General features: G+C 45.0%; 1 protein-coding gene across 3 annotated transcripts in view; it reads right to left on the minus strand.

Moving 5' to 3' along the window:
* LOC115548542 (retinal-specific phospholipid-transporting ATPase ABCA4) overlaps window positions 1-25,940 on the minus strand; it is a 52,490-nt gene that overhangs the window by 3,915 nt on the left and 22,635 nt on the right. For 2 of the 3 annotated variants that reach the window (XM_030363265.1, XM_030363264.1), the window contains exons 18-49: window positions 25,326-25,418; window positions 24,439-24,672; window positions 23,783-23,960; window positions 22,968-23,099; window positions 22,040-22,179; window positions 21,219-21,356; window positions 20,095-20,276; window positions 19,549-19,654; window positions 18,881-19,086; window positions 18,365-18,419; window positions 18,065-18,124; window positions 17,419-17,591; window positions 16,886-17,010; window positions 16,471-16,569; window positions 15,127-15,405; window positions 14,629-14,661; window positions 14,410-14,515; window positions 13,706-13,780; window positions 13,317-13,486; window positions 12,424-12,601; window positions 11,227-11,342; window positions 10,737-10,884; window positions 10,128-10,251; window positions 9,118-9,247; window positions 8,480-8,600; window positions 7,272-7,334; window positions 6,523-6,629; window positions 4,404-4,545; window positions 3,732-3,866; window positions 3,218-3,321; window positions 2,761-2,853; window positions 274-523 (exon numbers count right to left, since the gene is read on the minus strand). In XM_030363265.1, the coding sequence (XP_030219125.1) occupies window positions 274-523; window positions 2,761-2,853; window positions 3,218-3,321; window positions 3,732-3,866; window positions 4,404-4,545; window positions 6,523-6,629; window positions 7,272-7,334; window positions 8,480-8,600; window positions 9,118-9,247; window positions 10,128-10,251; window positions 10,737-10,884; window positions 11,227-11,342; window positions 12,424-12,601; window positions 13,317-13,486; window positions 13,706-13,780; window positions 14,410-14,515; window positions 14,629-14,661; window positions 15,127-15,405; window positions 16,471-16,569; window positions 16,886-17,010; window positions 17,419-17,591; window positions 18,065-18,124; window positions 18,365-18,419; window positions 18,881-19,086; window positions 19,549-19,654; window positions 20,095-20,276; window positions 21,219-21,356; window positions 22,040-22,179; window positions 22,968-23,099; window positions 23,783-23,960; window positions 24,439-24,672; window positions 25,326-25,418 (4,295 nt within the window). The remainder of the gene's footprint in view (window positions 1-273; window positions 524-2,760; window positions 2,854-3,217; window positions 3,322-3,731; window positions 3,867-4,403; window positions 4,546-6,522; window positions 6,630-7,271; window positions 7,335-8,479; window positions 8,601-9,117; window positions 9,248-10,127; window positions 10,252-10,736; window positions 10,885-11,226; window positions 11,343-12,423; window positions 12,602-13,316; window positions 13,487-13,705; window positions 13,781-14,409; window positions 14,516-14,628; window positions 14,662-15,126; window positions 15,406-16,470; window positions 16,570-16,885; window positions 17,011-17,418; window positions 17,592-18,064; window positions 18,125-18,364; window positions 18,420-18,880; window positions 19,087-19,548; window positions 19,655-20,094; window positions 20,277-21,218; window positions 21,357-22,039; window positions 22,180-22,967; window positions 23,100-23,782; window positions 23,961-24,438; window positions 24,673-25,325; window positions 25,419-25,940) is intronic. The other variant, XM_030363266.1, reaches the window with a different exon arrangement.

Genomic DNA, 25,940 nt, shown 5'->3' on the forward strand with positions numbered 1-25,940 from the left:
AATATCTGGCTTTTATTTCATTCACATCTCACAAAGGAGACGCGATCAATGCCTGAAGATATGACATCCCACAAAAGTGTATTCAATCGAAAAAAGCTTGTGAAACACACAACTGTGAGGTGTCTGAGATGAGAGACCCGGAATCCCATTTAATCAACCGCTGCTGTCTGCAAACCGGGGTCAATAAACGCTTTGACGGCGGCACCACGTTTCCATTCCCCAGGAGGGTTGGGATGAGAATCCCTGCCTAAGCGATACCACATGATCCGGTACCTGGTCGAGCGTGGTCTGGGTCACCGAGTAGTCCTCGATGCTGAGGCGCTCCTTGTTGGCCGCCACGAGCTGGAAGATGCGCGCCAGGGACGAGGAGGCGATCTCGTACTGCAGCGTGTTGTAGTGCTTCTCCCGCTGCACGCAGCCCGCGAAGCTGCTCTCCATGAAGCTCTCGGCGGGGCCCAGGTCCGGGGGGGCCCCGGGGCCCGACGACCTGACCTTCATGGTCACCACGTAGCCGTCCCCGAACCTGAAAGGGGGGCGGGGGAGACAGAGTTACATACAGAGATGCCTTTATAGATTAGATCGTCGAAACGTAGTTTACTTAAAGCAAATCGTTGCTTTAATGAGCTCGGGATTGAAACATCGATACGGGGTGATCAATACGGCTCAGATTTTCTATTTGCGGACCGACGGAGGGCAGGTGGTTGCCAGTGTCGCCAGGGAGATTGAGATCGGCGTCCTCCGTTGACCCTCTTATCTCTGTGTCTAGCGCTGCCCGTCTCCTCGATACCCTCCTGTGTGCACTGGCGACCATGCACAGGGACCCCCTGCTGTTGCCCTGGCTCAGCGATACTTTCTGCTGATGAGCAGGCCGGGGACTTTATGAAGCCGTGTAAACCTCGTAAAAAGAGGGGACGCATAAAGCGAACACACATTTTTCTCATTTTCCTTTTTTGCGTTTTCCGTCATTGAGGCTCTAAAAATGTTTGATACATTCTCTTGGTTAATCGCTGCTTAAATAAATATGTCCCCTTCTTTATAGGGATTTGGGAAGAAAAAAGACCTTACTAGTGTCTTTTATGCTATAGGTCCCCAAAGTAAAGTGAAAATACCTAGATGTCGGCTACAAGTTAAATAGTCCACTATCTTGAGGACATGTAGGACTTGTGAATAAATAGCAACACAACAACAATTAAGTAACAACAATAGGATCCCAGAGGTAGGAGTTTGTTCCCGGACCTTTAAAGATTGATCAAATCATTGTATTGAGTCATCAGCAAAGGGGTAGAAACCTGGAGGCAAGAGCCAAGGAAATCTTTTGTTGTTGTTCACTAAATCCCTATAATAGATGGGGACGGAGGCAGAGAGAGATAGCACCTCATTTGCAAACAGTAAAGATAGAGAGATAGATCGCTAGAGAATTGGATGGATAGATAAGATTATGCCAGTAAACCAAGGTATTTGGTTTTCTAATGCATTGTGAAGTCGAATGGAGAGAAAGATGAAGTCAAGTCGAGAGAAAGATGAAGTAGGTTTCCTTCCATTGCTATTTGAGGCAAGTGGGAGCGAGCGTGTCAAGTGCAAGAGCCCCGTCTCCCATCGGTGAGGGCCTCTCTCCTGGGGCCACTCCTGGGCCCATCTCCAATTTGAGAGAGAGAAGTCGAGCGGCTGAGTTTTTGTATTTCTTCAGACGTCAATTGCAAACCCTCAAAAAGGCTCAATTTCTTGAAGCACATGGAGAAGCAATCCGAGACGACACAAAGAATTCTTTGATTCTTAAAATGGAAATAAGCATGATTATTAATAACAAATAGAGGCCAAACATTGCTGCTTCTCCACTAACTCTCAACCCCTGGTGGGGGACAGTGGGTGAGCTCTGACCACTGCTTAGGGCAGGGCGTCTCCACCTGTGACTCGGGTCAGACACTAGATTATCATCAAGAGCTTACGAAGACCTCCTCATTTGCAAACAGTTAAGAGATCAACAACCGAGTACAATGTGTGTGGATCACGTAACGCATGATCTGAAACCGCCGCGGTTTAAAGAAAACCGTCATTTGCAAGAATAATAAGCCTTATTACTATATTTACCAAACAATATAGAGAATTTATATAATTTTGAATAAATGTTTGTGTAAGTCAAGTCAATTTATCTTTATTTTGTTAACGTTTTTCACAGCCCCCCTGCAGTGCTCTCGTGGATCAGAGGATTAGACAGAAAGTCCAGTAGAGTCTCGGTTGGACTGCCAGCCCCTCCAGATTTTCCGACAGAGAAAACGCTGTGGAAAATCCAGAGGACGGAGGGGCCATGGGCACGACCTCGTGGCAGTGTGCCGCAGAGAGGACTCGCTCGCGTTTGAAATTATTTCAACTTTGACCCAGCGCCCCCCCGCACACGACATCACACACCGGCCCACCGTATTGCAGTACAGTCAAGGTAATCAGAACCCAGTGGACCCTTTCTCCAATGAAACGAATACTCCTTTGGGGGTGAGCACGTGGCATTTGAACACGGGGCCTGCGAAGCCTCTGAGATTGTCCCCGTGATGAAACCCTTTCTAAACAAGAGGGGACAACCCATCCATCCTCCATGCGCTGAAACAACGCTGGGTGCCGTTTTCCCAGGAACCCCCTGACACACACCTTTTGAAGGTAGCACTGCGAGACAATGCAGAGATAACAAATGGCACTGTTGGAACCCAATACATCTCAGCCCGGCAGCAGGGACCCCCACCCTGGGTGTACGAGAAGAGAGGCCCTCACTTGTATTTGAGATGCTGGATGGTGCCCAGACATTTGAAGGTCCCGTTCACCATGATGGCCAGTCGAGTGCAGAGCGCCTCACACTCTTCCATGCTGGGAACCACAACAAAAAACAACAACAACGACAACAACAGCATCAGTCATCGGTCTCCATTTGTAAGCACAGCTGTTGGTTTTTACTTTAATAGCCGACACATGCCCACGTCCACGATTCGCGCCGATGAACACAAGGCAATTCATTATCGTCACGGTCACGGTACAATCAACAACACCCTGGCAGCTTTATTAACATATAAAAACAGACAACGGTTAGCCCCCTATTGGGCCAAGCTGTTGCGTCAAGGGGCCCGTGTGTGTGTGTGTGTGTGTGTGTGTGTGTGTGTGTGTGTGTGTGTGTGTGTGTGTGTGTGTGTGTGTGTGTGTGTGTGTGTGTGTGTGTGTGTGTGATGAAGTCCACCTGTGTGAGGTGAGCACCACGGCCCTCCCATCCTGGATGACGCTCATGATGGCGTTCCACAGGAAGCGGCGGGAGTGGGGGTCCATGCCTGTGGTGGGCTCATCCTGAACACAGACACCAGGAGGAGGAGGAGGAGGAGGAGGAAGAGAAAGAGAAAGAGGAAGAGGAGGAGGAGGGGGAGGAGGAGGAGGAGGAGGAGGAGGAGGGGCAAACCTGAGGCTCAAAACTCACAAACACATAAAACATTTTTTTTCGGAATTGAACCCAAACAAAACAAATCCTAATCTCTCTCCGGCATATGGCACAGATTCCGCACGCGTGCCAGTTTGACTTAGAGAGCGCGCCCCGCTCTGCCAATGTAGAAACACCTACCAGGCCCTTCTTGACTGAGCGCATATGGTTTCCCATCTGGGCCCATAGACCCATTTCATTGACAAATCTCCACATAAAACTCAACAACCCTGACAATGGGGCCCCGTACGCGGGGGGGGGGGCGCGCCATTGGCCCGCTTACCAGCAGCACCAGCGCCGGGCAGCCAATCATGGCGATGGCGGTGGAGAGCTTGCGCTTGTTGCCCCCGCTGTAGGTGCCTGCGCAGCGGCCTGCGTACTCCGTCAGCCCCAGCTTCTGGATGCCCCACGCCGCCACCTGCAGGCCACAGGGGAGGCATGCGGCTCGTTCAACAGACCAGACACTGTTCAGGTTAATTGAGTGTGAAGGTGTGTTCGTGTGTGTGTGTTTGCTAAAAAGGTTAATTGTGTATGTTTGCTGAAAAGGTTAATTAATTAAGTGTGTGTGTGTGTGTGTGTGTGTGTGTGTGTGTGTGTGTGTGTGTGTGAGTGTGAGTGTGAGTATGAGTGTGAGAGAGAGAGAGAGAGAGAGAGAGAGAGAGCGAGAGCGAGAGAGAGCGTGTGTTTTGTCTTTGTCGATTACACACTGTGCCCATCAAGATTTTATCCAACCTTTGATTAAAATGTAGAGCGTAAAATAGCAGGATAAATAACAGAACAGCCCACACTGACGCTGCTCTTCCAGGCTGATAAAAATGTCGTTGGGGGACATTTAACAAGCCAAGGCCGGGTTCCATGTTATCTTGCAGCCGGATAAACACAACCCCCCCCTGGCTGCGGACCCGGGTCGGTCGCCCTGTGGAGGTCCCGGACCCTGGGGTTGGGGGGCACTCACCCTGGGGATCTCCGACTCAGGGACCCCCCGCAGGCGGGCGTAGAGGTACAGGTGCTCCCGGCCCGTCAGCAGCTCGTCGATGGCGTCGAACTGCGGGCAGTAGCCCATGTTCTGGTGCACGTCCAGGATGTCCGACAGGATGCTGGGGGAAGGCCACACAGGAGACGCACGGAGTGAGTGAGTGAGTGGGTGGGTGAGTGAGTGAGTGAGTGAGTGAGTGAGTGAGTGAGTGAGTGAGTGAGTGAGTGAGTGAGTGAGTGAGTGAGTGAGTGAGTGAGTGAGTGAGTGGGTGAGTGAGTGAGTGAGTGAGTGAGTGATGGAGTGAGTGAGTGAGTGAGTGAGTGAGTGAGTGAGTGAGTGAGTGAGTGATGGAGTGAGTAATGGATTGAATGAGTGAGTATGTTTGAGTGAGTGAGTGAGTAAGTGTACCCAGACATACGCTTCTGTGGTACAGTCAAAGCTTCTCTCCTCCTCCACCACATTCATTAGTTTGATTAAAATGGACAGACATTTTAACCTTCACCTTTATGTTATGTTTACATCTCATTATACCACAGTCTGGTTCAATACTAGATCCTGATTGGTCAACAACGTTTCCAACAGTGTGCATATTTTTCAATGGGGTGTGCATTATTTTTATAAAGCCAGACACCTCTGGCCTTTAACAGTTATGAATCAGTGTAAACAAAACCAACATTAAAAAACGGTCACATACAACTATCGATCAGGTGTCTCCCACAGAAGCAATAGGCTCAAAGCGCCAAGGAACATTATTCAAATGTCAGGTGATTGAGTCTATAAAACGCCAATAAGTACCTCATATTTAATCACTGTTACTGTGGTAAATCGACTGCTCTGGGCTGTCCCTGCTATTGGTAAAATAATGTTCTCTTGCGGTGGTTAGCGACCACGGCTTTGCTTTATCTGCATCACCGCCCCTGTTGTTGTTATGTCCCGACAACAAGAATCCCGTAGTGGTTTATTTTATACACCGTAACCAGTGATTATGATCATTATAATTCCAGATGTCCGCTTTCACTCAGTTTAGTATTTAAAGTAGAAAGTCCACCGGCAACTAAATATCAAGGTATAAGTAAAAAGAAAAAACACATTCACCACAGACACAAACCCATAAGGACAAGGCATGTCCCCATTTGCCATGCTATTATTAGGCTGCCATTTAAAACTGTGTGTGCTTGTGCATATTTGTTTGTGCTTGTGCATATTGGTGCTTGTGCGCGCGTGCGTGCGTGCGTGCGTGCGTGCGTGCGTGTGTGTGTGCGTGCGTGCGTGTGTGTGTGCGAGTGTGTGTTTGCGTGCGTGTGTACATAGGTCTGTCTGGGGCATACAAATATTAAACATAGCATGTATAATGCAAGGTCAGTGTTTGTGTTAATCTTCCTGGCCCCTCTTACAGGAGGCGTGGGAAACCATCACTTCCAAATTGCACTTTCCAGACATTACCCTCCCCCTCCTTCCCCACGTCCTACCTCCTCCACCAGGGAGTCCCACCGGTGCTTCCACCATTTAGCGATGCATTGACGTTTCCCTAAATCAATGTTCAATTCTTAGAAACGTGTTGAGAATAAAATACAAACTTTGTTGGTGGCATGATGAAGCTCAGTACATTCCCTACCACTGGGATAATGGGGCAAAAGTAAAACCGAAACAAATTGAAGATAAAATTAAAGTAAAAAATAGATGACTTTAAGGGCTTTACTTTGGTATAATTGTTTTAAAATGCCACATGCATCAGTCAGTTATTAAGGAGTGAAGTGCGCTGTGATAATATTTGTTCTGGAGGATTTTAGACCGTTCCCGGCTCATTTCTGACGTATCAGGACATCTCTTCCCTGATTTGATAAGAGAATCCATCTTGCCTGTCCTCCACAAGTGCTTGAAATGCGACGCCTCTAAATGATAGAGAATCATCAGGAGGGAGGGAACGGATATGGATTTTTTTGGATGTTTAGTTTCAAAATCGTGCTCTCTTCTACTCTTTTCTGATTCCAACTCTTTACAACTCTCCAATCTAACAGACAGCAGCTTTAAAACAGCAACACACAACAGAAGCAGGCCGTCAGAGATTAGTGGACATGGATGGGGGGGTTGTACGTACCTGTAGCCCAACACAGTGGCCTCCCCCGCACTCACGTCTGAGTCTCCAGTCAGCATTTTGAAGGTGGTCGTCTTGCCTGCACCATTAACCCCCAACAGGCCAAAGCACTGAAACAGGAGATGTGAAATCACCTTAGCTATACTCCAAAATAGATAATAGCAATACCATAAGATAGGCAAAGCTAGGCTTACCCTATCCAATTGCTCACCCTCCATAGCTAATAATACTCCATAGCTTCTTTGGACTCAAGCCGTATACATGTCAGCTTCAATTTGTGTCATTAAGATAATTAGGTAATTTTAATAATAATATGTTCTTCGAAAAATAAAGAAATATTTGATCAATCAAAAACAACAGCAAAATAAGGTGGGTGTACGTTAATAGACAGAAGATTGCTGTTGTTTTTTGGACCTAGAGAGCAGTGATGGCACTTACTCATTTTGTGACTCATAAAGTAGTTTCTAGAAGGGATTATTCATTCCTGTTGCTGCTGATAATGACTTTGATGAGACAACTTAAAGTGCATCAACATTCTGCAAGAAGCACTGAAGTGATTAAGTGCTAAAATAAATAAAGCATGAACCATATTTTTTTTATTAAAAAGCAGCACAGAATAAGTAGATTCTAAAAATATTTGATCATGATTACCAATCGATATTAGTTTTCTCTATAATAATAACAACACCATATGTTATTAAGTGAGGATATTGGCAATGTGTTGCAGTGTGTCTCTGTGGGTCAGTGCGTACCTCTCCTGGAGGGACGCCCACACATATCCGGTCCACCGCTGCCCTCTTTCTGCCCACGTACGTCTGTGCACGGAGGGGACAGACGGACACACAACCGCACGGTTCATGACAGACAACAACCCTGAACAACTTTCCATAAAGCACTCGGTTGGAAATTATCCGTTACATTTTGCAGCTCTTATAAAGTAATAGAATAGAAAGAAGGTTCCCAGTCTCTTTAAATGTGTTGGCCTTTGACGACCTCAAGTTCATAATGAACTGATTTGTCTAATGTGAATTCTACATGTTACCTCACCCACACTGAAGGGGCAGGACAACACAACCTCTGCTACTTTAACCTACCACGGTACGGTACCAGACATAACTTCACTAGTCTAATATCCATTTGCTGGTACATTAAAGGAGCAGACCCGTCATTACTTTTATGAGCTACACCTGTGTTTGTCCAACGCTGACACCTCTTTGAAAACGGTCTATTGACAGAAGAGATTGATTGTACATTTAGCACTCTCTGAACTGAACATGGATTGTCAATAAAACGGTTGACTGTAAATGGGCAGTTGTGTATGACGACTTTCTGAATGGTATTTAGTTGCAATGACTCATTACTACCCTGAGAAGGCAGGTGTCATTGAATGCTGAAGGGCCACTAGTGTCCTCACATTGTACTACTGCCTAGCAGCACTATATTGTACACAACTTGATATAAACATCATGAATAATTCATGAATATGCAAGTACTTTATCGATGTAATTTAGTGGCATTGCTCCTAAAGCATGTTCTTTGTCTTCATCATCACATCCCACTGCTCAGGTCCCAAAGGTAACATCTATCTAAATTTTAAATGTGTCCTACTCTTGTATAGGATTCCTCTATGTTGTGCAACACTTGGTGAAGCTTTACTTATTCACATCACTGACCTATTAAACTTGCTCTTGCGTTACTCAGACACAGAGAAGAGGCTTCACCCAAAGGCCAATCCGTATTCGGGGCTTTTGGATTACATTACACTCAATGCACCATGAGTCCGAAAGGAGCATTTCAAACGGCAACCATTCGAATATCAAACCATATTTGGTACATGCTGGTATTCATTCTTACCTACTTACCCTAACCCTAACCATATTTTGATATTTTTGTATGTATGTATTAAAATATAATTACTTGATACGTGTGTTTAGTTTTTGGTGGAAACGGCGTGGTCTACCTTGCAGAGGTCCTTGATGTACAGGATGTCCCCCCTGCTCCCTCCCTCGTAGATCCTCTTCCTCTCCTCCGCCACGTCCTCATCCTCGTCTTGGATGGGAGGTCGCTGGCGGTCGGACAACCTGGCGGGGACGAGAACGTCCAACTCGATGAGGGAGAGCACCAACATTGGCTGGGCCTTGCTATGATGCGTTTGATCCGTATGATCTTTATATTATTAAGATCAGGATTTAAAAAAACGGATCCCATCAAGGATCGCGACAAACACCAGTTACAACACCAGAACACAAATCTCTTTATCAATAGCACAAATATGAAGATATCTATGATTAGTATATGCTACACGTGAACCTCCTAAGATGGCGCAATTTGATTGGTTCGCTATCTCGGGATATTGGGCAATATCCCAGGATTGAGATCTCAACCTCGGGATATTGTTTCATCGCTTTGTTCGCTAATATCTTTTTCTTTTTTTTTTGTATTCTCGTGTAGTATATAGTAAAACAATTATTCACCTCAGCGAATAATATATACCGTACATTCTGCAAATAATGTTAAATAGATAGAGGCCATGTGATAGCCAAGGCATAAGAAAGGTCTCCGCTGGCATGAAGCTGGTTCTGGGAGCCAGGGCCTTACCAGTGGTCGAGGAAGAAGCGGTACTGGATAAGGAGATTTAGCAGGAAGAAGACAAAGCCCTCCACAGCCATGAAAGTCACATTCTTCCCCACAAAGTCCCAGCGGAACGGGTCCATTGTGTACTCCTCTCCTGGAAGGACAGGCAGAGTTAAGACGAGAGCCTCCGGAACTAACCGCTGACTGAGACCACGGAGAGCCAGAGAGATATAGGCCCAATCCCATTTCTACCCCTTACCCCTTCAAAACAAGGGGGAGGGGGAAGGGGAAGGGGTAGGGGAAGGGGGAAGGGGTAGAAATGGGATTGGGCCATACTCTGTACCCTGGATGAGGGCAAATGGGGAGGGGGGCGTTTGTTCAGAAGTAAAAGCACAAAATGAAAACATTCTAAGGCTATCTTCACTTTATTTAAAATTGGGCACATTTTTATATATTATCTAAACAGTGATGGGTTTTTGGAAAATTTACCTGGATCAAAAACGTTCAAAACTAAAGCTTGGGTAAATAATTTGAGATACCCGTCAGAATAAGACAGATGTTGAGAGTATCCAACAAAGATAATCCCAGCTCTCACTTCAGGCCTTCCTACAAAGCCACTCCCTCCCCAAACATCCATGACTTTTTTTTTTTTTTACTTCCGTTTTCTCGCATTAGTTCTGAAATGTTGGTCATCCAATCATTTCATGATTGGATGGCAATCAAATCATATGCCCAAATTAAATGATTGTCTTATTACAGGCCTGGGACCACCACCAATACCGTTTTTCTTCCTTTGTTTTGTCTGAGCATTTGATTTATCGATTGCTGTCAGGCTGAGAGAGAATGTCAACAAAAAAAAGCTTCTAAAATAAATTGCCTGACCTAGCAGAACGATGACGGTGAAACAAAACATTTCATGTGATTTCGGCATCCTCAAAACTGTCCAAAGTTTAGAATCTGATGTGTCTGCAAAACAAATTAAACGAGGCTAGGCAGCCTTGGGAGAATCGTGTAACCAAACATAAAGCTCGTACCGAATCTGGCGTAGACGTCGGTGACGGCCTGGTTCATGGCCATGTCTATGAGCCCCCGGCCCAGGCAAAAGTGAGGGAACAGCAGCAGCACCTTCTTCAGCCACTCGTTGAATGTCAGCAAAGACTACGTCAAAGAAGGCAAAATAAAAAATAATGCAAATAAATGCATAAATATTGACCCACACACATACAGACACAAGTGTTGTAGTATTGCACAAACAAGGCCAGAAAGGCTTGTGTATACAGCAGCCTTCAAACTCAAGGGCCACACCTGCAGTGATGAAAGCCAAAACAATGTGTGGAAAAATGTGTGTGTGGATGTGTGGATTAAAGTGAAAAATCACCCCAATATTTTGGGGGAATTAGCTGACAACCTCCATCGAGTTGTCAGTATAAACTGATATTGAAACAATGAATTGTCCAGTGAAATAAATCATTTTAAGCGACTGATAATCCTTCAACTTCTCCACATCCACGCACAAGAACAAACTCAAAAAAGTAAAAACAAACGTACAAAGAAAATGGAATGCAATTTATTTTTTACTTCCAGTTTGCAAACTTCAAAGTGCATTGGAATACGTTTGGAGGATTAAAGTGCATCAGCAGTACCCTGTTGTTTTCAAAGAGCTCCAGGATGAAGGTGATGGCGCTGCTGTTGATGCCGATGAAGAGGTTGATGCAGGCGAGCGAGACGTAGGCCGTGCTGGGCACACTGAACACGTAGGACATGGGGTACATCATGGGGGTCACTGACCACCTGGGGACAGGGGGGAAGGGAATCAGAAACTCTGTCTTGGCCTTCAACCTTGTCTTCTATTCCCCAGACGTTTTGATCAGACAATATTCAATTATTTTCTAGACATTATTTTCACATTTCCTCTGCGTGCGTTAATTATTTTTCGTCTCTTATCTGCGCAAAAATTATGCTATTGATTTTTTTCTTTTTTGTAAAACTTTCAAATTTAATTAGGCTTTCCCTTGTCATCTTAGTCTGTACACTGTTTTTACCCTGCCGGCGTTTTGTTTGTTTTTACTGTCTATGTAGATAATGTATATTGTGGAAATTGGAGAATAAAGAGGGATAAACAACTGAAGTTACCCGTATAACAGCAGCAGTGTTATCAGGGCGGGCAGGTTGGTGGGGGAGGTGTAGCACTTTTTGTCGAAAGCCATGAAAATGCCCACGACCATGGCTGTGCTCAGAGAATAGTTGACCTGGGGACAGCAGGGACATAATTCACCGCTTTAATAGAGAAAAATACATATCTAGCAATCACCATGCCCTGCCAGGATTGATTTCTCTGATTGCAATCAGGAATCACACTGGGTTTAAATTGACCATACTAAATCCTTATCACGACTAAAAAATTCATGCCAAGAATGAGTCGCCATGTTGAAAGTTAGCAGTTTATATTGAATAAGAGACTTCTATATCCAAAATGTAATACTGTTGTGTCAGAGTGTGATGGATCATGTATTAATTGGCAAAACTCACTCTGCAGCCTACAACGCAACACCTACCAATTTATCATTTCAATTTTTTTAATGAGGGCAAAATATATGAAAGAGCTCAACCTACTAATAATAACAGGATGGTAATTAGGGAACAAATTCCAGCTACAATGTTTTCTTTCTCCTTTTCTGGCGATCCGTCATCCAGAATAGTGTGCGTGTGTATCCTTCACATGCTCTTGAAATAGTTCAAACCTGTGTGTCTTCACTGGAACAGAGTTGGGTCGTGTTTCCAACCGGGGCGGTCATACGGGCGCCGCCGTTCAGCCTGGGTATAAGTTCCATCCCTGCTCTAAACCTTGGCGCGCTTCACACAGCGCCATCCATTGCCACCCGTTATACCAAACACAGAACCTCTAAGCGACTCCTTCGTGGCTCGTTCTGGGTGAGGCCCGCTTCAGACTTAAGCTCGTCAGACTGGGACAAAGAGTGGATCCCAAATGCCACGTACTCCCACACTTCCCACACAGCACTTTTGCATTTTAAAACCCTATTCAAATAAACCCGGTGTTTGGACCCAGCAAATCCTTTCTGCATTAAAAAATTAAAAAAGATGACAGCTTCTACTAAAATGCCCGCGTCGCAAGAGCCCTCTTCTGAAATGTAACATTCAATCACTGGAAGGGAGCACGGTGGTACCACTATCTTTTGGAAAGAACCATGATACATATTCAAATTCTCTGACATTTCCAATGCCTCCAATGAGCATCGGAAACCCGAATGAACCAGACTAAAACGAGGGCCCGCCGAACTCCTATGATATTCCCCTCCTCCACGGCCTCACCATGTCCCAGAAGAAGTTGGCCACCCAGTAGACCAGCGGGCTGACTCCGCTGACGAACTGCAGGTGTTTGGCCTTGGTGGCACGCTCCTGGATGAGGTAGAGGACGAAGCTGGCCGGGATGAAGGACATGGCGAAGATGACGCAGATGGCCACCACCGCGTCCACCGACGTGGTCAGCCTGGGCGAGAGAGAGAGAGAGAGAGAGAGAGACAGAGAGACAGAGAGACAGAGAGACAGAGAGACAGAGAGACAGAGAGACAGAGAGACAGAGAGAGAGAGAGAGAGAGAGAGAGAGGTTCTAACGTGGTGGATTTAGAAAATAATCAAAACAAATTGCAGCCAATTTTTGAGTCAAGGTTTTGTTTTTTTGCTATTCTAACATGGAAATAAACCAGAATGTTATTTTTTAAATAACTTTGCCATTCTCGGGTCTATGGCCTTTGTGAATACCTTTCACACTGTTATACTTCTTAACATGAATATGAATATTATTTTCAATTTCAGTTGAATCCGACCCACACAGCAACCAACTGGGTTTTTGGATTGTCTGTGCCAAATTTCCCCCAGAGGACAATAAAGTAAAAGTCTAAAGTCTAAAGTTAAATCGGAATTAATAATTGTTAAATACTTTAACGGCATCGACGATCCAAAAACCCAGTCGAAACTAGATGGAGAAAGTGTGCAGTTCAAAGCGTGACGCAGCTTTTACTTCTTCGCCACCTACAGAGTTTGTTATGTACGACCATTCAAAACCCCTCCATGTTATTTCCCATAGACATTTGACCCAGGGACCCGGGAGCCTCGCAGGCGGGACTTATCCGTCAGAGGTCTATACAGGAACAACCTCGGTTCACGGCTTCAGAATAAGAGCGCAGGGCGCCTGGGCCACTCACACGGTGACCTCGGACAGCTGCTCCTTGGTGAGGTTGAGCGGGTGGTTGACGGCGGTGATGCCGTACTCCACGGGGTTGGCCGAGGAGGGCAGGAAGGCCCTGAGGATGGCGTTGTTGGCCACGTTCATGAAGGACGCCATGGCGTGCCAGCCCTTGTTGTTGTACCACACCTTATGAGGGCGGGAACAGGGATGGTGTGTATTCATTGTGTAGGATAATGTGTTGTTTTCTTCTCGCTTTTCTTTTCAAGGTAACAAAAGTGTAAACATATTGATATGAATACAATTTATTTATTTTTATTTTTTAATAATACCTCAGAGAGGGACATATAACATACCTTTGCTCCCAGAAAGCACCAGAAGGAATTCAACCAACACCTGTTTACTCACCTTTATATTGAATTCACTCTCCATATAGCGCAGGAACGGCCCGATATCCTTCAGAGCGCGTTTAGAATAGGTACCCTGTGAAGAAGACATAACTGTGGTCATCAAACGAGCTACTTTAGTCGATGGTTTTGTTTAAGGGGAGAATACCCCCTGATTCCTCTCCTTAAGACAGCCTACTAGCCTACCAAGGTATCTTAATTAATTGCGTTCAAATTTGTACGGTTTGACATGTTAGAATTATCATCCAGGAGCAGCTCTTGTGTACGGCTAAACACCGCCCCCATCAGGTGAGAGGAGGACACGCATGCAATGTGTCTTTTAAGTAGCAATAGCAAAAAAACATAAGGAATAAAATATTTAAGTTTATTTGAGTGTATGCATTGTCCAACTCAGACACTTTTCAGATGCAATGGTTAAAAATGAGCATAAACAACGATGCTGTTCCGCCTCAGAGGAGTTCTTTGAAGACCCGACCATGGACCCTCAACGATCATGAGGTCGTGATGAGTTCAATCTCGGCCCCCCAAAAATAAAAAAGGGATATGAAAACCTGACCTTGCTACCGGGTTATTTAAAAATGTAAACAAAATACTGTCTGTTCTACATAGAGCTAGTACAGGTGAGACACTGCAACACACATATTATTTGTTCCTTGTTAAGCTTAATATAAGAAGTGTTTTAGATGTTATTTGTTGAACAAGTACCCCTGTGATGTTCAGCATCCGGCCCACTTGCTTCAAGGTGTTCTGAAGTTCTGTGGGGTCCAAGTCCAAGATTGGGAGCTGTCCACCAACGGACAAACCTCCGTATCTGTAGACACATGGATGGTTACCTATGCTCACCATCGGGCAACCCCGTTTTAAAGAAGTAGTACTTATGACATCCACTAGGGGGAGACACAGTGCAAACAGTTAAATGATTACCTTTGTTCGTTCACCCAGTACTTGCTCTTCAAACTGTGAAAACATAACAGTTCAACTATCACAATCATGCCACCCATAACACACAGACACAGACAGAGAGCGATGGTGAGTGCAAGAGCAAGAGCGAGAGAGAGCAATAGAGAAGAACACAGATTCATATATCCCCCATTTTCAAATCAATCGACCATATTGTGACGTTGCAAAAGGCAACGTTCAGCACTAAAGCGACAAATGTAAAGGTAATATCCTGTTCAAGTGATATCTTTTTTTGTCTACAATCTACTCTAACAATGATGATCCCGATGATCATCACAATAAAATAAGTACATAAAATAAACACACAAATGTTACATTTGAATGTACATCTTCATGACCAGGTACACAATAATAAATTCGAACAATAAATTACATTTTGTCGCACTCAAAGCGCACAATGAAACAATGACCCATGCGCAGACACGCACTGTACACCAAACACAGTAAGGCGCCGCCACCCGCCTGGTTCGGATGAGGCCGGGGTAGGTCTTGACCAGGTAGTCTGATATGTTGTGCCCGGTCAGGTCCAGCAGGACGTCCCCCGTGGCCTCCCTGCGTTGGCGGGGGGGCGTGCCCCCGGCCCCCAGGGGACACGTGGGCATCATGGTCAGCCTCTTGCCCTCGCTGCACTGGCAGGTCGGGGAGGGGTTCCCCTCGTGCCACTCGGGGCTCAGCAGGATGTTGCTGACCAACGGGGAGACGGCCGGGTAGGCCCACACCGAGGTGTCGCCGCACGGCATGCTGGGTAGCGAGAGATCGGAATGAAGAAGGGGATCGGAAAGAATGGGACACATCGGAATCGGTTATCGCTTCATCGGTTTATGATGGGATGGGATGTATAGATCTGTATCTAAATTTAAAATGATGTACGATTTATTTGAAGTGTCTTCGAGCCTGTGTTGAGCGTATCATGGATTTATTATTGTTATTATTGTATTATTATTGTAATGTGTTTGTATATATATATGATATAGAAGCGCAGAACATAGATAAGCGAGGTGCATATGTGGTGCTCCCACGGGATTAAACTGCGAGATCGGAGCGGACGAAGGAGATTAGGAAATAATGGGACACATTTAATTTGTCAGTTTATGAATGGATGGGATGTATAGATCTGTATCTTAACTCATTAAGATGATGGACTATTTAGTACAAGTGTCTTTGAGCGTCTTTGTGTTGAGCGTGTCATGGATTTATTGCTCATATTATAATGTGCTCATATATATATATAGAATCTGAACATAGATAAGTGAGGTGCTCCCACGTGATTATGGATCCGCCTGCCCTTCCTGGTGAGACCCGCCAAGGCTGTTCAGAATTGATCGGTGATGGGCTGGCGAGACACTGTTTACTCACCATAACCAACTGTTACCTTACTCTAAACTAGATGATGTCTAACCTAGTAACTTAACCATGACCTAATACCTAACATAAACGTCTCTCACCTAACGCTACACTTAATGATGTCTTACCTAGTAACTTAACCATGACCTTATAGCTAACATAAACGTCTCTCACCTAACGCTACACTTAATGTCTTACCTAGTAACTTAACCATGACCTGGCTAATACCTAACATAAACGTCTTTAACCTAACACTACACTTAATGATATGTCACCTTAATTCGAAACTTTACCGTCTCTCACCTAATACCTACCTAATACCTAAACACCTATAACTTAACCATTTGTAACCTCCCTTCACCAGCCAATCCCAGCTGGACTCTGGGCCGTGTGGGCGGGTCTTAGCAGGACCTGCGGCGGGGATCAGTAAAGGTGCGGTGGTGTCAGGCGGGGGTCACCCACCTGAGAGGCTCTCCCTCCAGGCAGCGAGTGCCCAGCCCCGGGCTAGCCAGCATGCTCTCTGTGAAGCGCTTCATCTTGGGATCGAACGGCCGCTCATTACTACAATAAACAACAACAACAACAGGAGGAGACAGGACAACAACGGGCTGAAATACAGGTTGGATAAAAACAATTGATTTCATGTGTGTGTAATGTTTGGGGAATAAGCTTGATGATTAAATTATTAATAGAAGAGGCCAGGTGGGTTGTAGGGATCAGGATATGTGCTTAGGGGGGTTGGATGCGTGTTTCGATGCCAGATGTGTTTTGGATGTTGGACTTGTTGCCCAGGGGTCAGGTGTGTGCCTGGGGGGAAGGTGTGTGCCTGGGGGGAAGGTGTGTGCCTGGGGGGAAGGTGTGTGCCTGGGGCTCCAACCTGAAGAAGGTGAACTGCTCTCCGTACAGCCAGGGGCTGAGGGTGAGTCCCGGGTACTCTCCGAACGGGGGTACGATGGTGGTGAAGACCAACGCTATCAGCACGAAGCTGGCTGGGAGGACCACCTGGTACAGGGGGGGACCAAAACACTGCAGCTTACACCCTCCCTACCGTCACAGCTATCCATGTACCTGAACCTGCACTTCCTTCTTGTTCTCGATATATTAATGAAAATGTGACTGAAGTGCATCTAGTAATTGGCATTCATCAAGTTGCAACACCTACTCCTTTTAAACCAATATTCATAAATACTTACTCAAATGAAAACACTTAACAAGTTTTAATAAAAACCTCTTGCAATCATTCTTTCTAACTATGTAAGGTTATCCATAAAATTGCAAAAAGGCAAATACGTTCCTTGCAATCCTTATTCTACAACAACAAAATCAACCATAAAACTGACACAAAGGCTACAGGTTCTATCCGGCGTGAACTCAGTCACTTAGTGTATCATCATCCCTAGCTTTTCCTACCTGTGCCAGGAAGTCCTTCTTACAGCGCACGGCATGGTGGAACCTCTTCACCAGCAGGGCATGGAACTGCTTCAGGACCAGCCTGCAGCCTTTCACCTGTCTGGAGCCCCGCCCCTCGTTGCTGTCAGAGGGCCCGCAGGAGCCCCCGTTGTCCTGAGCCTCCCCATTGGCTTCTGCAGCAGTCAATCAATACAGATCACAATGAGCATCGAAGGGTTCCAATCGGAGTAACAGATTGAAAGTGAAACATAAAGGAGTGAGGATACACTCAACTATGTGGGGGAGTGTTGTGGCTAGCTAAGACTAAGGCAGCCATGCTAATCATTTCTTTGAAGAATTGTCAGGATCTGATGCAAATCTGTGTTCAGAACTAATCCAAGCCCATGTGGACCAGGGATTTGTTTTAAATCTCTGTTAAGGGTAGCTAATAATTTAATCCTCTTAATCCACTAACGAACGGGATAGGGTGTAGTTGCTCCACAGTAAATGTGTATCCATAAAGAGCAGCAAGCAATCGCTGGTTTTAAATTCTCTCCTATGCAAAGCTGTCAGGTAGATAGTAGCAGTAGTTTACAGCAAATGTCTCAGGAGATTCCGGCAAAGCAAGCAGGCTTTTTACGAGTTGATATAGTCTAGTCTCTCTGACCTTCCACGACCTCTGCAGCACATTTGTTGCTACTCTTCCGTTGACGTAACATCCACTGCTCTAGAGGTCGAAGCACCCAGGTACAGACACGAGAAACACATCACAGACAAAACTAAAGGTTTAACACAGACACCAAACAGCACCGATACAAGGATGAACACATTGAGGCTAAACACGGATACGGTGGACACACAATATTTCACAACATACAAAATCCAAAAATCAGGACACACAAAGGAGAAACGCATTGTACTGAAGGTTCAACAGGTAAAAAGGGGAGAGATTATCATCAGTATTTACCTGGAGTCTTTCCGTTGCTCGCTGCCTCTCCGTCCGAAGTGACCTTTATGAATATCTAGGAAAGAAGAATTATACCTAATCAGATTACCTCTCGTTGCTCAAGAACACAAGGAAGCAAGATTCTAATATGTCTATTTTGTGACAAGTTTGGAACATAAGCAACCACCTGGCAACAATGAATAGAATGATGGAGATAGCCGATGGAGATAGCCTAGCGATGTCCACCGGAGTGACGTTTATGACATCACAGGACAAAATGCCCCCAGAAGCTTTCCATCTATACATAAAACCTATTCATTGGTATTACTAAACGTATAACCTGACATCATATTCTGTTGCTCAAACGCCAGAAGACATAAGACATTTCCAATTGTAATTATCATACCAACTCCTAATTGTGTTGTTCATAGCAATTAGCAATTACATAGCAATTACAAAACATAAAATGAAGACATTACCAAACCAAACCAATGCAATCAAACATGAATAATGTTTCCAGGTCCCTCCCTACTCTACCTCCTCCAGCGAGGTGTCAGAGATGCCGAAGCTGCTGAGGCCCATGTCTCCCAGGGTCTCCTCCAGCTCCCGGAAGAGGCTGGCGTACGCCCGGTGCTTGAAGCCCTTGCTGGGCAGTAGGTAGGTGAGCTCCTGGCCGATGCTCTCGATCAGCTTGGCCTCCGGGACGTGGTGGTGGATCAGGCTGGTGATGCTGTCGATGTCCCCTGGTGGTGGAAGAGGACGAGGAGGATGTGGAGATAGACGATGACGACGAAGAAGGGGGCGGTAGAAGAGGAGCAGGAAGTAGAGGAGGATTTTGAAGAAGAATAGGTGGAGGAAGAGGATCAGAGAGGGAGTGGTATGAGGTAGGACGCTGTGTCCGAAAAAAATTGATTTGCATAACGACTGATAATCTTTAGAGAGAGAAATTAGAAAATTCATGGTCCTTTTTAAATGAACAGAGTCAAACTGCAAGTGTATGCATTGAGTCGTAGTAAGAAGTTAGGGTGTAACAAAAGCGTAGTGTCGAGGTTGTTTGACAACCAGCAACAAGGGGCATGCATCCCCCATGTCCACTGCCTGTAGGTATCCTTGATTGAGCTGCATGACCACTACCTCAAAGTTACTTTGGAACAAATTCCCTGCGAAATGACTCACTAAGTAGAAAACTGTAAACACACACTCACCGTCCAGGGCTCTGTCTATGTGCTGGGAGAGGTTCTGGGAGTCATCCTTATACTTGGTGCAGAGGGAGCAAGCACACGAACAATCTGACGCACAGTCACAGTCGTTCTGACCAGCACAGGAGGCAAGGAGAAAGGAACAACAAGGTACACCTTTAGATGAGGCTTAGCACAATACAATAATGGAATAAGATAGAGAAACAATAAAAATAAAATAAGCATTTCAACAATTATTTAATGGTAGACAGAAGAACACAGAAACATATACATATAGTATCTCAGGAAAAGTGAAAAACAATGTCCCAGTGCCCCCTTGTGGCGGCGTTTAGGACTGCATATGGGTTTTGCTTTTTGCTATCGATTTCTATGTATAGAGCAAAAACTCAATAAAAATTTTCAATAAAAATTCTTGACAGCTACCTTCCTCAATTCAATAAATGGATAGACCAACACAAATCAAACGCTTCCAGCCGACCGCACGGCAATTCCCAGCCGCCGCGTGAACAACGGGCTCCATGAACGGGGGAAGCGCCGGCCCAGGGAGCTCACCTCCTTCCGCCGGAGGTCCCTCATGCGGCGCACCAGCGTGAGGTAGAAGCCCACGCCAAAGTAGTTCTTGAGGAAGAGCGGGGAGCCGCAGCAGTGGAGCCGGCCCTGGGACAGGATGGCCACGCGGTCGCTCAGCAGGTCGGCCTCGTCCATGTGGTGCGTGGACAGGATCACCGTGCGGCCTGTGGACGGCGGTGTGATGAATATAACGTTATATAGTGATTTGTCTAATATTCAGAAGTGCTTATGTGTATGCAAGTGTGTATGTGTTCACCACATCCCGGATGGGTCCAAAGCAGAGAAAGAATTTCCCCGAAAAGGGACAATAAAGGATAACTTAACTTAATATAATGTAATGTAATTTAACTTTATATAAATCTAAGTATTACTATTCAAATTTAATACACAAGAATACAACTGAAAAAACTGAATTCCTCTTCTAACCATAAGTAAAGCAGTCAATTTTGGTTTTGAGGGCATTAAAGCTGTAATAATCTATTTTTGCTGTTGGTTCTGTAGCAATGGCCAATAGTAGTCAAATAAATACATCAGTATCATGAGACTAAATTAAACACTATTTAATTTAGTCGAAAATGAAAGCAAATATCCAACCACCCCGGGAGATTGGTTGTCTGGAGTCCAGAGGAAGTTTGCACGTAACACATAACACACTTCCCTCACTCCTTTATTCTTGGATTACATTTGTGATGTGATAACCGTGAATCTTGATGCAACATTTGCTCACATTAAATCAGTAATTATCGCTCGCCCGACGTTGCTTTATATAAATAGGGTTTTGATTGACTCTCACGGTTCTGATGTATTTGTTTGACTACCATTGCCCATTGTTAAAGAACCAAGAGCAAAACTAGATTATACAGCGTGAAAGTAGTTAAATGGTAAGAAGAAGAATTCAGTTTTCCTTTTTATTTGAATTGTCTTAATTATGTTGATATCAAGTTTAATTAAATCATATTATATTATCAATATGAGTTGATATAACATTATTCATTTATTTCATGCAATGAATTTGTTCATCTTTCATGGACAACAAACACATGAGATGAGATACTGTACACTCTGAACACTTGGGAAGAGGAACTGTCTGGTGGTACGTCTCTCACCGTTTCGGTACTTGAGCAGCAGTTCCCAGATGGAGCGTCTTGAGTAGGGGTCCACCCCCGACGTGGGCTCATCCAGGATCACTATCTTGGACCCTCCAACAAACGCCATGGCAACAGACAGCTTCCTCTGCATACCGCCTGTGCAGGTTTCAAAGACAGGAAATTACAGACCATACATAAGTTGTGTGAAGTGTAAATGAGTCCAGGGCACACAAGAGAAAACCTCTACGTCGTATACAATGAATTTTGAACAAAAACATTGTCTGGGTTAATTTATATTCTAATAATTAAACAGAGTGGAATAAATAATTGTTAATTTCCTTTAGCAGTTGTCAAACATGTGCAATTTAATCATTTAATTATCAGAGAGAACAATAGCAAGCTACCAAAATATACATAATTGCTAACTGATAGAATTTTACGAAGATTATTATAAAAAATTAATTATCTGAGGAATAATAACAAGCTCCATAAATATACATAATTGTTGGCTGAAAGGATTTTAACAAGACTATGATAAAAAAAAATATCAGAGGAATAATAACAAGCTACATAAATATACATAATTGCTGGCTGAAAGAATTTAACCAAGATTATTATAATTTTTTTGTCAGGGGAATAATAACAAGGTTCATAAATATACAAAATTGCTGGCTCAAAGAATTGTACGAAGACTTTTATTTCTGTGATCAATCCCTTTCAGAAGCAGCGGCATTAAAACGTTCATCCAAGAGAAAAAATTAATTCTTCCCCAAAGTCCGTTCCTGAATACCAACACAGTGAAAGCCATACGGGCTGGCGGTGGAGCCGGCGGTTCTTACCCGAGAGGTCCTGGGCCTCGTCGTCCCGCTTGTGGGGCAGCTCCAGGTCCTCCAGCATGCTCTCCACCTCCGCCTGCGCCTCGTCCTGGGAGCGGCCCTTCAGCATGGAGTAGAACAGGATGTGCTCCTCCACGGTGAGGCTGCACAGCACGGGACAGGGTTACAATTACAACTACAATCAGGGCATTTAGCAGACGCTTTTATCCAAAGCGACGTACATCAGTTTATACACACATTGACAAACCGATGGCAGAGTCAACCATGCAAGGCGACAGCCAGCTCGTCAGGAGCAGTTAGGGTTAAGCGTCTCGCTCAGGGACGCATCAACACTCGGAGCTAGGAGGAGCTGGGGATCGAACTAGCAACCTTTCGGTTACAAGACAACCGCTCTACCTCCTGAGCTAAGCCGACCCAAGAGGGGGGTTAGGACGCCGTGCCCGCCCGCGCGCAGGGACTCAGAACACCGGTTGGGAGCGTACCGAATACCGAACAATGGTCAGGGTTTAACCCAGAGTGGAGGAGATTCAATCATAAGGACAGAAATTCATTGCATTTATATGGGGCTTGTCAAGTGCTTGAGAGAGTGGGTGTGGGTCTGTGTATGTGTATGGGAAGAAAGTGTCGCCTCACCCACTCAAACTAACAATGCACTATCATACTTGTCTTTGGAGGAAAAAACAAAATCTTACACAATCCATAGCATCCCCATGCATTCTACTGATCCTACTTCCTAAATATTGATTTATTAATCTCAAAGGAAATGTTCAGTCACAATTGCCCAGCTCATGATTGAAGATAATACCATAATCAAACTTGTTAAAAGCTGAAATATATGTTTCCAGACATATTAGCCAGATTGAAAGCGTGGGACCCCCTAATAAACAGGGTTGGTTGGGGTGTGATGGCAGGTCGAATGCCAAGCACTCACTGGTTGTAGAGGATGTTGTGCTGAGGGCACATGCCCAGGGAGGTCCGGATCTCATCCATCTCCGTCCGGATGTCCCGTCCGTTGATGAAGGCCGTGCCCGAGGTGGGGGGGTAGAGGCCGGTCAGGATGGACCTGGGGAGGGCAGGAATCCATGAAAAAGAAATCAGATTTATCTTTCATTTCTCCCAGTCAGAGAGGGAAGAAATGATATGTATAAAAATGAGGGCTGGGCAAAGATAAAAACAAATATATATATATATATATTTTAATATTTAAATCCCCTCCAATTGAAGTTAAATGAGGTGATCAAATGGAATGACTGAGGAATCATAATAAGCAAAAACTAGACCAAGTGATCTTGAGGGAGTTAAATTGACTCACTCAGTCTGGGTTGAATATGAAACTTACAGAACACCACAGATTAGGAAATTGTGAATGGTTACTCACTAACTGCAAGAGATATTGCATGTAAAGTAAGTGCAACTAAAAACAAAAATGATTTCTCATATGCATGTTGAATTTCTGTGGGCAAAACCTTTCAAAAATCAAAGGAAAAAAAAGAAAAAGAACGTTCGCTAATGCGTCAATTCGCGTTAAAATAAGATTTTGTTAACGCAAAATTGATGCAATAACTTGCCCAGCCCTAATAAAAATGTATCATTGCAAGATCTTGCAAGAAAAAGGCTAACAACAGAAAACAAAATGAAACAAATCGATCAAAGTAAGTATCATATATATCAATCGACTGTGAGATTCCAATAAGACTCTGCTGACACCGTCCTAAGGGACACTGCTGCGTCAGCTGCCGGGCTCACATGGTGGTGGTCTTGCCGGCGCCGTTGTGCCCCAGGAAGGAGGTGATCTGGCCCTCGTAGAATGCGATGGTGAGGCCGTCGACGGCGGGACGAGAGCAGCCCTTGTACACCTTGACCAGGTCCTGGATCTGCACCCCCCTCACAAGACCCACCGGCTCGGGCTCAAAGAACAGCTGGCCTGCAGCGTTACCGGGAATACAATGGGAGACGATATCTTCATCCTAGCAAGGATCTATTCACTATCTCGGTATTAAGGCCCAATCCCATTTCTACCCCTTATCCCTCCCCCTTGTTTTGAAGGGGTAAGTTGAAGGGGGGAGGGGGAAGGGGTAAGGGGTCGAAATGGGATAAGGGGTCGAAAGTCAATAAGCAGACACATTCACTTAAAACTGGGGCTGAACGATTTCGGGAAATAATCGAATCGCGATTATTTCGACCGATATCGCCTTTGCGATTTAGGACGCAATTTTTCTTTTTAAGATCGTAAAAGAAATTGATACGAATCTTACTGATCCCGAGTCTGTTGCGCGACGGGCGGTTTGAATTCTATTAATCGTTTAGCCCTACTTAAAACGACTCAGAGTGATTCCAGACACAGGCCAAGGGAAGTGGGGACAGGAAGGCCTCCAGGACCTCCACCATCCTGCATCTCTTACCGGCGCCGCCCTGCTGGTCAGTCGGCTGCTGCTCCGGGTTCTCCTCCTCCTGCTGCTGTCGTCTGAGCTGCTCCCTCTGCCTCTCCAGCCGCTCCCTCTTGTCCTGGTGCTTGCAGGTGTGCCGGCTGGCCGAGCCGTTGCAGTGTAAGGTCTCTGGGTGGCCCAGGCTCTCCACATCCTTCTCCTGCTGCTCCTCCTCACCCGCCGCCGCCTCAGCCTCTGGCCTCTCGGGGACTGGAGGGTACAGAGGGGTGGGATGAGACTAGTGATCCAACGATATATCGGTCGGCAGATATTTGCGTTTTTTACGTTTATCGGCCGATTTTTTTCGCAGATATTTTTTTGATATATTTTTTCCCGCCATGATTTACAGACAGTTCAATAAATGTTCCTTTTTCAAAATTGAGACTTGTAAAATTTCTTATTATCATTGTGTATTTTTTTTTATGATTTAAATTGAGGGAGCAAAACCATTATCAGCTCCAATTATCGGTTTAAGAAAATCGGCGTATCGGTCATCGGCTAAGGAAGATGAAAAAAAAACGGGATCGGTCCTAAAAAATCCATATAGGTTGATCCCTAGATGAGACACATGAGAAAAACGATGGGGATGGGGAAAATTAGCATGGAGGACTATCAGATTTAATGCCCCTTAAGTCTGAGGGGGCATTAAGGAAACAGGATTTTGACATCACCGTGTTCACGGTACTTGACAGCTAAAACACTTTGCTGAATTCACTATTAGCAGGGTGACTTCTGCATGTAAAAGAAAGAACATATTACCCATGACATCACTTTTGTTTTTTTATCGGATTACTTTAAAACTTCCCGACATTTATGCAAAGTCAAATGAGACCTAACACTTGTATCCGGGGAGAGAGGCTTACTGTCATAAGCCGTATCTGGGACCTGTGGGTCAGGTTTGCTCCAGTATGAGGGCTGGAACAGGAAGTAGAACGGTCGACCGATTCCATATTGACCTGCATGGCAGAAGTAAATCAGAATTCCATCAACATGTATGTACACACACAGACTAACATCCATGCATGCATGTATGACACGCATAACAACAAAGAGAATAAGTCATTGAACAAACACAGAATACTCTTGCACAACCATATCAAAACATTAAAGGTTGCATCAGCGATGTTGGGTGACCTGACTTCTGTTGGTATTTGAAGCGAGATGCCAGACAAACAGAGCCAGCTCGCCCCTCCCTTCCGCGTTTCGTGAATCCAGTAAAAACGATGTTAAACGCAGCGCAAAAACCCAAACACCCAACTCCTTGTCGTTGAATGGTTGGAATACTATTTATTTTGTGTTTTTGTGTGTGATCTCGGAGCATAGGTTGCCTACAGAGACGCCGTTTTTTTTGATGGCCTGCTTATTGGGCGGGCAGCCAGCGGATCGTGAGGGAAGATCAGATAAATGTGATCATTTTTGTTTCGGCCTACAATCAATTATACAACCTTTAAACGAAAACATATCATTTTGGTCATTTA

Source organism: Gadus morhua, chromosome 8, assembly GCF_902167405.1.
Source record: "Gadus morhua chromosome 8, gadMor3.0, whole genome shotgun sequence".
NCBI lineage: Eukaryota > Metazoa > Chordata > Actinopteri > Gadiformes > Gadidae > Gadus > Gadus morhua.